Source organism: Artemia franciscana, chromosome 8, assembly GCF_032884065.1.
Source record: "Artemia franciscana chromosome 8, ASM3288406v1, whole genome shotgun sequence".
NCBI classification, from domain to species: domain Eukaryota; kingdom Metazoa; phylum Arthropoda; class Branchiopoda; order Anostraca; family Artemiidae; genus Artemia; species Artemia franciscana.
The window spans coordinates 35,250,929-35,264,534 of NC_088870.1; the positions used below are offsets into that span (position 1 = coordinate 35,250,929).

The 13,606-nt window shown below is 35.5% G+C and overlaps 1 protein-coding gene and 1 long non-coding RNA gene across 2 annotated transcripts in view; one reads left to right on the forward strand and one right to left on the reverse strand.

The window, feature by feature from the left end:
* Positions 1-13,606, reverse strand: part of LOC136030348 (uncharacterized) — a 361,960-nt gene that overhangs the window by 191,055 nt on the left and 157,299 nt on the right. The window lies entirely within an intron of this gene.
* The window catches only part of LOC136030344 (uncharacterized), a 99,445-nt gene that overhangs the window by 15,780 nt on the left and 70,059 nt on the right, over positions 1-13,606 (forward strand). The window contains exons 2-4 of the mRNA XM_065709263.1: positions 1,420-1,617; positions 5,214-5,320; positions 10,061-10,205. Coding sequence (XP_065565335.1) covers positions 1,420-1,617; positions 5,214-5,320; positions 10,061-10,205 — 450 coding nt within the window. The remainder of the gene's footprint in view (positions 1-1,419; positions 1,618-5,213; positions 5,321-10,060; positions 10,206-13,606) is intronic.

Here is a 13,606-nt window from a genome sequence, read left to right on the forward strand (position 1 = left end):
GACAAGGAAAGGATTAAAGAGAGATGGGCAGAACTTTTTTAGACTGTGGTAAACTGAGATAGAGTTGCAGGAAAAAATATAGAGGAAAATAAAAAAAGTTTATGATACCTTAGATGTGAAGGAAGATTGTTTTGTGAGGAAGAATTAGCGACAGTATTAAAGGATTAAAGAATAATAAGGCTCTAGGTGCTGATAGTTTGATAAATGATTTCCTAAATATAGTGGCTCTGAGGTTAGAAATAAGCTACTGAAGATTATGAATATGATTTTTGAAAAAGGGGAAGTACCTAATGATTTTAGGAAAACCTTAACTAAACCAATGTATAAGAAAGTTGATAACAATGAGTGTAGTAATTATCGAGGCATTAGTCTGGTGTCAGTAAGTCACAAATGACTTAGTAGTATGATACTTTTTAGACTGAGAGATGCTGTAGACAAAGTCTTAAGAAAAGAACAGTGCGGTTTTAGAAAAGATAAAGGACGTGTTGACCAAATTTTCACTCTTAGGTTAATAATTGAAAAGTGCCTGAGTTATCAAACACCTTTGTTCCTCAGTTTTATAGATTATGAGCAAGCGTTCGATTCTGTTGATAAAAGAGCTTTAGCAAGGGTTTTATTCTTGTATGGTGTACCAGACAAATAAATTGATTTGTGCTATGTATGAGAATAGCAATGCTACGGTTAAGGTAGGAAATGAGGTTTGCAGCTGGTTTTGTATTAAATCAGGAGTTAAGCAGGGTCATGTTCCATCCCCCTTGATATGGATCATTTTGATGGATTTTTTCCTAAGAAGCACAGGAAAGGCAATGGGAGACCACGGAATCAAATGGGGAGGAAAACTCCTGGACCCAGATTATGCTGATGATTTGAGCATCCTAGATGAAAGTGTGAGTAAAATGAATGAACTCTTAGAGGTTTTGCGAGTTCAGGATGCTAGAATAGGTTTGCAAATATATATTAAGAAGTCTAAGTTACTAAGGCTAGGAATAAGTAAAGATGAAAAAGTGATGTTGGGTAACGAAAAGATTGATCAGGTGGACAGCTTCACTTACCTTGGTAGCATTGTCAATAAAGACGGTGGGAGCAGTGAAGATGTTAAAAGTAGAATAGCCAAGACCCAGGGTGTTTTTTCACACTTAAAAAAGGTTTGGAAGAATAGGAAGATAAGTCTGCAAACCAAGATTAGAATAGTGGAAGCTATAGTGATGATAGTGGTCAAATATGGAACTTCCTTGGAGGGTGTAAAGAGGGAGGATTTGGATAGATTGGGATGGAGGAAGAGTGTGTGTTGCTGCATTGACCTGAGGCGGCTTGGTCCTATGGTGAGTTGATAGTAGTAGTAGTAGAAGAAACCTCAATATTTTTAATGGAGAGTTTTTAATATTTTATAATTTAGAAATAAAATACCTTTTCTTTCAGAATTTACTTCAAGAAACGTCAAGCTTAAATTTAAGACTGGATGATTTGCATCATGATATTCAATCGACTGCAGTAAGAGTTGGCAATGTTTCTACAAAATTTGTGAATCTTTCCGACACACAATATATAGAAAAAAGAGTTTATTCTGATAATAGTGACAAAATATCAGTTACGTCAAAAAGTATTTACAAACCTCAGGTATATTTCTTTTTAATTATCTTTTTCTGTTTTCCTGTTAGAAATGTCATTTCTTTCCTTTTTTTCGTTTAGGTTTGAATAAATAGCAGTTCTATGTCATATCAATTTCTGTTTTCCTGTTAGAAATGTCATTTCTTTCCTTTTTTCGTTTAGGGTTGAATAAATAGCAGTTCTGTGTTTTTCCCCCTTTTTTGTAAAAGTTGCAACATTCTTGAGGACAAGTTGCAATGGGCACCAGAGGATTCTTTTCTAGAGAAGGGGGATGAAAAAACAAACGAAACAACTAAAACATCAACAACAAACAACTACTGTATTTTAGGTATTATTTTTATGGGGGGGGGGGATCGGGTCCTTCAACTGATCTTGGATGATGAAGTCCAAAGGATAAGGGGGTTGCTGAGAAACGTTTCTTGTGACTGTTTGTAGTGGAGATTTGATGACTGCTCCTTTCTGGGGGTTGCGATTATTGCTGTGTTGAGTGATTTTGCAGTGTATGTCTGTCCTTTCTATAGAATAGCCTCAAGGGATTATGGTTAAATAGAAATGTTATTTATCCCTGTGGTCCATTTCTAGAACTTTGATTAAGGACAAATATAGGTATTTCAGAAAATGTAGACTAAGAGAGGGTTGAAAGATAAAGAATGAAGGAAAAGAAGTAATATGAACAATAAGCAAATATACGAGTAATGCAGATTAGCTGAAAAGAAAGGTTTTTTAAAAGGTAGGCGTGTATGCACTATGCCTAACAGAAGACAAATAATAATAAAAAAAAAGCAAAAATAACAATAACAAAACACGAATTTGAAGCTGGTGGAAAAGGCAAACCACTATAAAATCTTACACTTGAAGTTGGCTTATAAGCAAACATATCGTGTAGTAAAAAAAAAAAGAAAGAATGAATTGTAGTTAAATAAAAAAGTAGGAGAAACGACACAAAGAATGTAGGGATTCTATTGCTCACCATACAGAAACGGCCAGGAATCTGGTTTCGGTTTAGAAAAGCATAAAAAATTGCAATCTATTGGCAAAATCAATAATTAAATACATTGGCCTGTACTGTCAAAAAAGGGTGATGGAAAATTACCGCTAATAATCGATTTAGGCTTTTATAATTAACTTTATGATTTCTATGGGTAAATCTAGATGGTGTTGCTTGTTTTCCTTTCTCAGAAATTGACTTGGACTTCATCTCTTATCAGTTTTCCATACTTTTCAACTAGTACCTTATGTGTAGATTTAGAAAAAAGGTGAGATTTGTAAGAATGGTGCCTACTTACGTATTTGGTACTAAGTCCCGGTCGTCCTCACAGGACCTCTTTTGACAGGGCGTGAACCGGGATTTAATGTCACAGTATATCTAATTATGTTCCAGATAGCTGTATAATGGACCCGACTGTTATTTTTTGGGAAACGATTGGGTCATTCTTTTCGCATGCCCAAACCACTGCAGTTGCTGCCGTTCGACTTTATTTCAGGATAATTAAAATGCATACGTCTTCGCACGTTCACAAGGAGGGTGGAAGGGGGGCTAGGACCCATAAAAATCTTTGATAATGACAGTTTGCCCTGACGGGCTATTACAAATCTTTAAAAATAACAAACATAGTATCACAGACAATTTTCCATTTTGATCTTTTTTTTAGAACTCCCTATTAAAAAGTTTAAGGTACAAAGCTTGAAGCACAAAGCTGTTCCAGTCCTTTTTGCCTGCACAGCCTATGGCATAAAAGCTTATAGGTAGTTCAGACACGTGTGAAAACCTATGTAATATTATGTCCTTCTAGTTTGAATGGTTCAGACACGTATGAAAACCTATGTAATATTATATCCTTCTAGTTTGAATGGTTCAGACACGTATGAAAACCTATGTAATATTATATCCTTCTAGTTTAAATGGTTCAGACACGTATGAAAACCTATTTATTTATTTATTTTATTTCTAACCCGTCATACAATACAAAGTAAACAGAGACGGAGTATACAGACAAAACGACAAAAAAAAGGAATATGAGAAAAAAAAAAAAAAAAAAAAAAAAAAAAGAAAAAAAAAGAAACATCACAACAATGGAATAATTTATAAAGAACATTCGATGAAGCACTGAACCGCTTTTGCATACATACAACTTTAAATATCACTGTACAGGAATACATACATACATACATGCATATTTCATTCCCATCAAAAAAAAAAAAAAAAAAAAAAAAAAAAAAAAAAAAAAAAAAAAAAAAAAAAAAAAAAAAAAAAAAAAAACTCACTACAAAAGAATACACAACACACAAGAAAAATAAAGAACACATGAGTATCTAACTACAAAAAATAAAAAACCTATTGCCTCAAAATAATTGCCCAAGGATGAGTAACAATATTAGAGTTATATCTGGCGATCTGGGCTAATATTGCTCCCATAGGGTTGATGATCCCATACCGACTTGTCACAATACGGTTACTTGTCCATGGTGGAAGCCGTAAGAGGTACTTTGCATATTTATAATATGTAGACCGCAATTTTTTCTTATCTTCCTTTCGGAAAATCCTCCAAAAGGGACTTAGATACAGATAATGAGGTAGTGCCATTGCATTATATAGATGGGCCAAAATCCGCCGATCAAACTGACGCTTATAAACTACAACACGGCTATACGCTAAAGAGATCCGCTTCTGCAGATGACTCTGCAAAAGATGACGTGTTTCAAGCTGAGACCGACCAGTAGGGATCCCTAAATAAACTATGTGTTCGGCAAGCCGAACAGTAGCACCACCCAGCCTAACATCAACAGCAGACCCTTGCTTAGCATTAAATAACAACACATCAGATTTCTTTTCGTTAAACTGAAGGCCTATTTTTCCATATTCTACTTGAAGCTGGATAAAATTCTCCTCTAAACCGTGAAGGAGGCGGCTCAAATTAAGTACATCGTCTGCATAGCTTATTAACGATAGATCAATTCCTCTCAGAATGTATGTCAGATTTGACTTAGATTGTGGTTTAACGATGCTGTTATTAAATGCGGTAGGTGATGTCAATGCACCCTGCCTTACACCTTTTTCAACGGGGAGTACCGGGTTATTTGTCAGGTTTGGTGTTATTGGTAGCTTAAGCCTAGCTTTTAAATTTTTATACATATCATATAAAGGGTTTAACATACTTGGATCAACACCTACTAGGCCCATATCTAAAATAATCTGCTCATGAATTAGTGAATCAAAGGCCCTTCTGACATCATGTGCCGCGAGAGCTATGCTCTCACCGCTTTCCTCAGCATCTATCAAAGCCGAAACAAGAGCAGAAAGAGCGTGACCACTACCAAGACTAGGCTGAAAACCGAATTGATGGTCTGGGACTGTGCATTTCGACCGTGAACCTTTGAACCTTCGACCGTTTGAACCTTTTAGTTTCAATGGGAGACTGTACTGACCTATTCAGTAGTGTGTTGTCTTGTTCATGGGAGACTGTTCTAAAGAAGAAAAATATCTAAGGAACTGACAGGTTGCGAGTCAGAAAATTTTTAATATATGTGGAGCAATTAATCAGAATTGGGAACAATGTTTTTGCAATACAATATTGTTGTATTCATATTTTCCAATTTGCTTTCAGGCTGAAAAGAAAGAAGGAAAAGCTATCGAATGCTATAAAAGATCCCTGAAGCTTGCTGTCCAATGCATAACCGAATGGGATAGTATCCAGGCAAAGAGAAAAGAAAGGTAAGCCTCCTTTTAAGTATTTTCTAAGGTATACCTGGACAGTTGGGGTAGGATGGGTGCGGGTATTTTATTTTAAGTACCGTCCAAAAACCTTGATTCAATAAGGTTCTGCTTCTCTCTAAGAAACTCTCAAATAAAGCTCTGCTTCTCTGTCTTGAATTCCGACCCCATTGATATACATCATAAATTTTCTTATATTTTCATTGGTGAACACAAGGGCATGTTCAAAATTTACGTCCAAGAAGCTAAATCCAAAGCTAATTTTCAGTGGGGGGGGGATTTTTCTCATTGTCGTGTATCTTTTTGTTACATTTATACATATCGATCAAACAAATAAGAAACTATATTAAATTCACAACAATAAAATTATCACCTATATATGTATTTAAATATACAAAAGTGCAACTTAGAAACTTTAAAAATCATATGCGGAATTAAAATTAGCAAAATGTCTAGTTTTTCTGTAGTATTTAGGACACATTTTTGCAGCAAGAGCCACTTCCAGAGTTGTTCGAGCCTATGTCCCCTTCCCCTTGACACGCCCTGCGCTAATAATTAGCCAATGATAGTAAGGCTAATCAAAATCATGAATCAGGGGGAAAAAGAAAGTGGAACAGAAGTCCATGGAAATTATTATGAATTTTCAAAATATTGACAAAAGTAAGTGAGTAATTTTTAATAGCAAAAAGTTGTTCAAAAAAAGGAAAAAATTTTTCTCGAACTGTGTAGCGCTATGCAGTCTATTGTTTCCTTTTTTTATTTTTAGGAAATCTCTGCTTTCCTTTGTTAGTCTAGATTTATGAAACCTAAAAATCCCTCCAATGTGTCTTAAAACGCATTCAACTTAGTATCCTTAACAGAAAAGATGGGCAAGTCCCTTTCCAAACGAAAAGGGATTTAAAAGGGTTCTTATCATCAGTAACGATGCCCTTTAAGAAGAAAATCAATTTCTAGGGGTATGATAATTGGTCTCTTGATTCTAGAGTTCATTGTCTCTTGGAGCAGCACTACCCATTTTGTAGATTTTAGATTTTTTTTTTTCGCAATCAGCGGTCTATGTATCAAAAAACGTAATGTTAAAAAGAAATATAAAGAATGCCGTGTCAAAAAATATTTTCAGTGTTTTTGTTAAAATTTCAGACAAAAGGACCAAACAGGTTTTTTGCTATTTCTACTGGCTCAAAATTTGACGTGGCAACCGTGGGTAAAAAAGCAGGGTTATTTGGTTTCCCTTTCTAACATACGCTTTAGGAATAATGGGGTTGGCTTATGTAATACGTCGCAAAAATGAGTCAATGGAAAAAATAAATCAGAATAAATCCAAAATCTAAAAACAAATAAAAAATTGTCTAAAAAAATAATCTCTCGTTTTCTCTTTTGGCATGTAATGAAGATTAAAAACTTTTTTACATTATGAAATCGTCAAAGGGAGAGAGGAAGTTTCTTTGAAATATATACAATCTTTAGCTGCTCTTTAAAAATTGTGCCAGAAGGGGTGGTTTTTTTTGTTAAGTATTTTCCTAATTATATATACACCAGAAGGAGCTATTTGATGTCATATCAGTCAAATTTGATGGAAAGTAAGAGCTAGTGTCAAGTCATGGTTGTCTGGTGTCTGGATACAATACGTCCTCTGCTATGGAAGGAGGGTCGCTAAATCCTTGTTATTGAGACACTTACCATAAGACTTGTTAAATCTTAATCAAACTTGGTGAAAAGTAAGAATAGGTGTCTGTACTATGAATTTTTGCTTTGAGGATCCATGTCTGTTGTGTTGTGAGGGCTGTTTCATAAACTCTTAATCAGGACATCTATTTGAATGGGTGGTTGGGTCTAAATTAAACTTGGTTGAAAGTAAAAGCTAGTGTTCTGGAATGATGGGTTCTGGATCCATCTTATCTTAGTGGGAAATGGGAAAGAAGGCTGAAATCCCTTGGTCGGACATGTACCAGAATGATTTGTTGATTTCCAACCTAACCTGGTGGAAAATGTAAGCTACTCTTTACGTTGTAGCTTTTCATGTTCAGACCCAGTCCAACCTCTGTAGGGTGAGGGGTCTCCAAATTCATCTAATCCCTATATTTACCAGAAGCTGTTGCCCGACTTCTACAAAACTTGGTGGAGAATGAAAGCTAATTTTGACGATGTGCTTTTTAGGGGGAATCGAAACATGATCTGAACTTTGTAGAAGTTGAGGGTCCCCTAGTTCTGGTCATCAGAATATCCACAAGAAAATATTGGATTTCAACTTTTTTGAAAGACCTCATAAACTAAACCTCTTAAACTATTTGAATATGTATTGCTCCCATTTGTTAAAGATAAGGTTGATTATAATGAAAAAAGAAATCACCAATGCAACAGCACAAACACAGAAATAAACACACACCATAAAAAAAAACAGAAAAAAAACAGATAAACAAAAAAGAAAGACAGAAGGAGAAAGGAAACCCTTTTTCCTACTTTAGTAATTAATATAGATCAGTACTTGAACATGGCCTTAACCCTGCTCATCCATCCAATTACATAGGTCAAACAGCATAATCATACACAATCAACCGTAAAGAATAATCCATGGACAGGCAGTCGTGTCGTAAGTTAAGTATAAGTCGTCATTTACCAAATATTAAAAACAATAAAACAGATAAATAATTCAAAGGCGACAACCCAACACAAGGGCTCATCAGAAGAATACGCATTTGCCTATAGGGTTTTGACACTTTAAATTCCCTACCCAGGCAAGTGGCGTACCTACCGTAGATTCCCTACGGTATCCCCGTGCTAGGTACCACCCCCGAAATATATGCCTATTAAAAAACCAATGTAAAACAACTAAATAACTCCAGAACTAACTTATCCTACCTTGGTTTTGGCCCTCATGTATTTATGGTAACCTGTATGATCATACCTATCCATCATGTATATTAATTTAACCATAATATATATTAATGTATCCACCATGTATACTAATATGATGCAAATCAGTTCGGTTTTAAGTCGCATATAGAATGCCAGCATGCCCACCGTATACTTGCAACAGTGTTACAAGAAGCACATCGTTCAAAAACGGAAGTTCACTTTTGTGCGTTAGTCACTACTGTCACTCAAGCATGGTTTTCTCTGGCACGTTTGAGTGTGAATAGTTCAGTTATTTCTGTACTTCCATTTTGGTACCAGAATTCTTTTATTCAGTTGAGGTAGGGTTCCCGGGCCTTTGGTAAAATCCCGGTTAGATCCGGGGTCCGTCAGGGTGGCGTGCTTTCACCTCATATTTTTAAAGCTTGCTTATTGAATCTTCTTAATAAGATGCCGCTTTCTTACTCTTCAGGGTTGTCAAATGTCTCCTATATTGCATATACTGATGATCTTCTGCTTGTTAGCAGGTCTAAGTTTAATTTAATGAAGTCTGTGCTACTAGTATCGCCGGTGTATGGGAAATTGGATTAAGCTTTAACACTGATAAATGCGAATATTTAGTGTTCAATTCAAAATCTTCTGCAACGCCCCTTGATTGCGGTTTATTTTCTGTAAATTGTGTCGAATCTTCTCGATGGCTTGGGATCAATGTTTGCAAATCGCTTACGTTATTTCGTTTCCGGGCATTGAGTGATATTAAAGAGAAGCTTAAACTGGGGTACGTGAAAATTGTCTCCAACAGGGGAAGATATAACAGAAAAACACTGGCTAAATTGTACTCGAGTTTTTGTGACCATGTGGTTTTGTTCCCACCTGACCTTCACATCCTTTTTCGACCAGGGGATGTTAGCGATATTAGAATTATATATTTCCGATATTGCAAGTTTTTATTTAATCTGCCTCGGAGATATATATATATATATATATATATACATATATATATATATATATATATATATATATATATATATATATATATATATATATATATATATATATATATATATATATATATATATATATATATATATATATATATATATATATATATATATATATATTATATATATATATACTGCTAATCTAGAGGTGAGCCTTGCACTAAGATCAAGAATTTTAAAATCATTTTTAGTTTCGTTGCATCCCGGACACCTCCCTCTTCCTAGTATCAGAATATAGCCCTATTCCTCAAGACTAAGTTTGCTGATATTGCTGTTTTACATATATATATATATATATATATATATATATATATATATATATATATATATATATATATATATATATATTCTAAGTGCTGAGGGTATCCAAACAGGGCACGGATATTCCAGAATGGGGCGGACGTACGTTAGGTATGCACGCTTCATTCTCTCTGTGTTCGCACTGAACCTACGCATACCGTTTAAAGTCTGTAGACTAGCGTTTGCACTTTTTACCACATTTTCGATATGTGCGGCAAAACTGAAGTCATTGGAGAAAGTAACTCCAAGGATCTTGATACTATTTGTAGTATCAAGTAACATCTACTATGGAGTAACTACTCAATAACATCGCTTTTTAGCGTGTTAAAGTGCACTATTTTCGACTTGTTCTGATTAATCTGAAAATTTAGCTCCGCGCACTCTTTTGTGAAAACACTGAAAAAAATTCTTTCTCAAGTTTTTCGATCATTTACTGTATGTGGAAAGCAGTTTGGGAACTAAAACGCTTATATATGGCTTTAGTGTCGGATTTTATCGAAAAAATATTAACGTCAGAGAACTTTGAGTTACTGAATATACTTCTGTGTGTTTTGATTTTTTTTGTAATTTGTGTCATCTTACCTAGTGAAAATAAAATTCCTGCACTCATTGGATCTCAGGATTTCTTCCTCAAGAATGATGTGGGCTTGGGACTTGACAGCACACTTCCAAAAGAAGGGATAAAGCCAGATGTCCTTCCTGGTCCTGATGTAACATCATCTCCTTTAATGGTAATTTTTACTTTGTTGCTTTAACTACACTTTTCGTAAGTTGAAAAGAGATGTAATGTTTTTTTTTATATTTTTTCATCGAATATTCTATAATTAATATATTTGTCTTTTTTCATTTTGACTAAGGCTTAGAGTTTCCTATGTCAGTGCCAATGGTGCTTCGTTCGTATGACATCTCGAAAGCTTGTGCCGAAAAGATTTGATTCAAAGTAGGCTACTACATCCTCCACAAAGCACTGATCAAGTATGCCCTTGTAATTTCCACCAGACATGAGGGGAGTGGTGCCAAGTTTGTTTATATAGAAAAATAGGAGGACTGTGAAAAAATTATAGACAACCATGGAAAATAGCCTAAAATTCATCAAATTTGTTAGGAGCAATATATCATCCTGCTCACGTGTCTACTTTCTCTGTATTCTTATCTAGAAAAGCCTACGCCATATAGTGCAGCGGCCAAATAGAAATAATACTGGACAATAATTTTTTTTTTAACAAAAGTGGGTAACGAAAATTCGTCTCTTTTTATGGAATCATTTTTGCTCTTTGCGAATTCAGCAGACAGTTCATTTTCTTCTCAACGCAATAAAATCTAACAAAGTTAAGAAATATGCGATAATTATTACTTTGTCGTTTCCATGGAAGTTTTTTGCAACAAAATCTGATCCTAGAAAAATCAGCAACAAGAACCTAAAATCAGCAACAGAATCAGCAACAGAACCTCTTTTTATGGAATCATTTTTGCTCTTTGCGAATTCAGCAGACAGTTCATTTCTTCTCAACGCAATAAAATCTAACAAAGTTAAGAAATATGCGATAATTATTACTTTGTCGTTTCCATGGAAGTTTTTTGCAGCAAAATCTGATCCTAGAAAAATCAGCAACAAGAACCTAAAAGCCCTTAAGGCTATTCAAGGTTTGATACTTTTCTCCTATCTTGTTTCTATTCCCTTTTCGTTTGGATGGATATAATATTTTACCTGTTCGTTTTTATTTTCCTAACAATTCCTCCACTTCTACATTTCCTCATTGTATCTCTGTCTAGAGCCGTGATGCACAACGTTTGGTACATGACCCACAGGTGGGGCATGACAATATTTTGGTGGGTTATGGGTAGGATATGGCTCTTCGGCTGAATTTACTTTTTGAATCTGTACTTAAAAAATATATTTTTCATGTGAATAGCGTCACATTCAAATGCGTCAAAGAACACAAAAAGGTATGATAGTATTGCAGTGACATTATATATTGTATAAAAGGGGTGTGGGTGTAACTGAACCAATGTAAATGAGCTTCCGTGCGACTCAACCCCATTTAACTGAATCTTTTCAGTTAACTGAAACTGGGTCCCGTGGAACTCATCCCATGTGCAAATCAGTCATATTTAACTGAACCCTAGTTTGGCTCAGCTCCTGTACAACTCAACATAATTTAGCTAATCCCTCGTTCTACTGGGACCCCACCCCGTACAAATCGACTCTGTTTTGACTTAACCTTTATGTAAGTCGCCCATATTTAAATTAAGCCTTGTTCCACTGAACTCAACCCAAGGCCTGAGAATAATTTTGAACTAGTACTGATAAGAAGATCAAAACATTCTTCTCATTTTATTTGGAGTTTCTAACTTATATTACCCATTTGGACAAGCTAAACTAATTTGGACCAAAGACAAAGAACCAACAGATCCGCGATTATAACTAATTTTTGGCACTGGTAGCCAATGAAAACGCTTCTTTTTCGGTATGCTGCATGCGAGTATATTTTCTTGCACGGCAAAATTGATAATTATTCCATTCAAGTAGGACTTTCTCCAGTTTTCATTTAAGTGACCAGATTTTGATTTCTTGCCCTGCACTTGATCTAATATTATAATCAATTTTTTAATGGGTGTATGGGGAGGAGGGAGCTTCGTTTTATTTGGGCCTCAACTCTAAGATTAGTAGAGATTTTCTCTGGTCGGAGTTACATTTAATAGGATTTAGTCTCTAGTCTAGGAATGCACAAAAGTCAGAAAAAATTTGAAGAAAAATTGAAAGGTATTAGGAAGCTTTATAGGCTCAATAATTTCTGCTAAAAACAAAAATTCTCAATGAATATTGTGACGGTGGCGATTGTTATACTGGTAAGCAGGTTTGAGTAATGAACTAACCGTCTTTTTATTGGGAAATTTCTGGTGAAGTATGCTGCGTAACATCAGACTAGTCACCAATTAATGCACACCTTTATGGAGAAAATAACACAATAATTCTAATAACCTCAGAAGATTATCAATTTCAGTGTCCCTATGGTGTTCTAGTTACCGGCTAGTGTAGGGGACCATTCCTAAATCAGCTTTAACGGCAAGTTTCTCTTATGAGATAGTGTTCTTTAACGTGTCTTTGAGATTTTGGCTACTATGGGCTTTCTCCGTACTAGGATACAGCTATTGCTGCAACCATGACCTTCAAGTGTGTTTGGGTCTAGGGCATGAAAAACTCTGCTAAGTTTCAAATGTATAGGACAGAAGGATATTTTTTTTTAGAGGGGGGAAGAGCTTTACATCAAAGTGGTATAAAAGAATTAACCAACAAATAAAGACCATTTCATTCGAATCAGCTTTTCTCACCTCCGACAAAACCGTGTGAATTACATTTTGCATTTATATCATTGATTTGAAGAGGGCTTTGCTGAATGTGGTTGATTTGAATGGGAGTTGAGTCAGACAGGTTTCTGTTAAACGGGGATTGAGTTGAATGATGGTTGAATTGCACAGAAGGTGAGTAGAATGGGTTTTGAAACAAATTGGAGTTGAGTTGTACAAGAATTGAATTGCAGGGAGGTTGAGTCGTAAGAGGTTTGAGTTTGAATAGGTGTTGAAATGCACCAGGATTAAGTTTTACGGGTTCAGTTGCAGAAGTGCTCAATTAAACGGGGATTAAGTTGCACGAGAGTTCAGTTGCAAGAAAATTCAGTTAAACTGGGTATGAGCTTGACGAGGACTCAGTTAAATGGGGGTTCAGTTCAAATGCGTTCAATTGTACGAGGGTTCGGTTGCATGGTGGTTCCGTTACACAGAAGTTCAGTAACACGGGGGTTCAGTTGTACCTGGGGTCAGATGCACGAGGGTTCAGTAGCAAGGGGTTCAATTGCTCGAAGGTTCGGTTGCAGTGTAACCTATAAAAAATGTTGCGTTAGGACAATATTTTTCATTAATATAAAAAAAAGCCTAGAGGACGACCGAAAAATAGATACTAAGCTTCCTTCAGATGGATGACCTTAAAATTTAGAGCAACAAAATTTAAATACCCCGAGGGGGGCTTCAGGATTTTAGAAATGCCAGATTGGGTGGGGATCACTGGTCTAGAGGCTACAACGTGTTTGCCATCTTTTCACATTTTTTTTTTTTTTTGTGAAAAACGACTGTC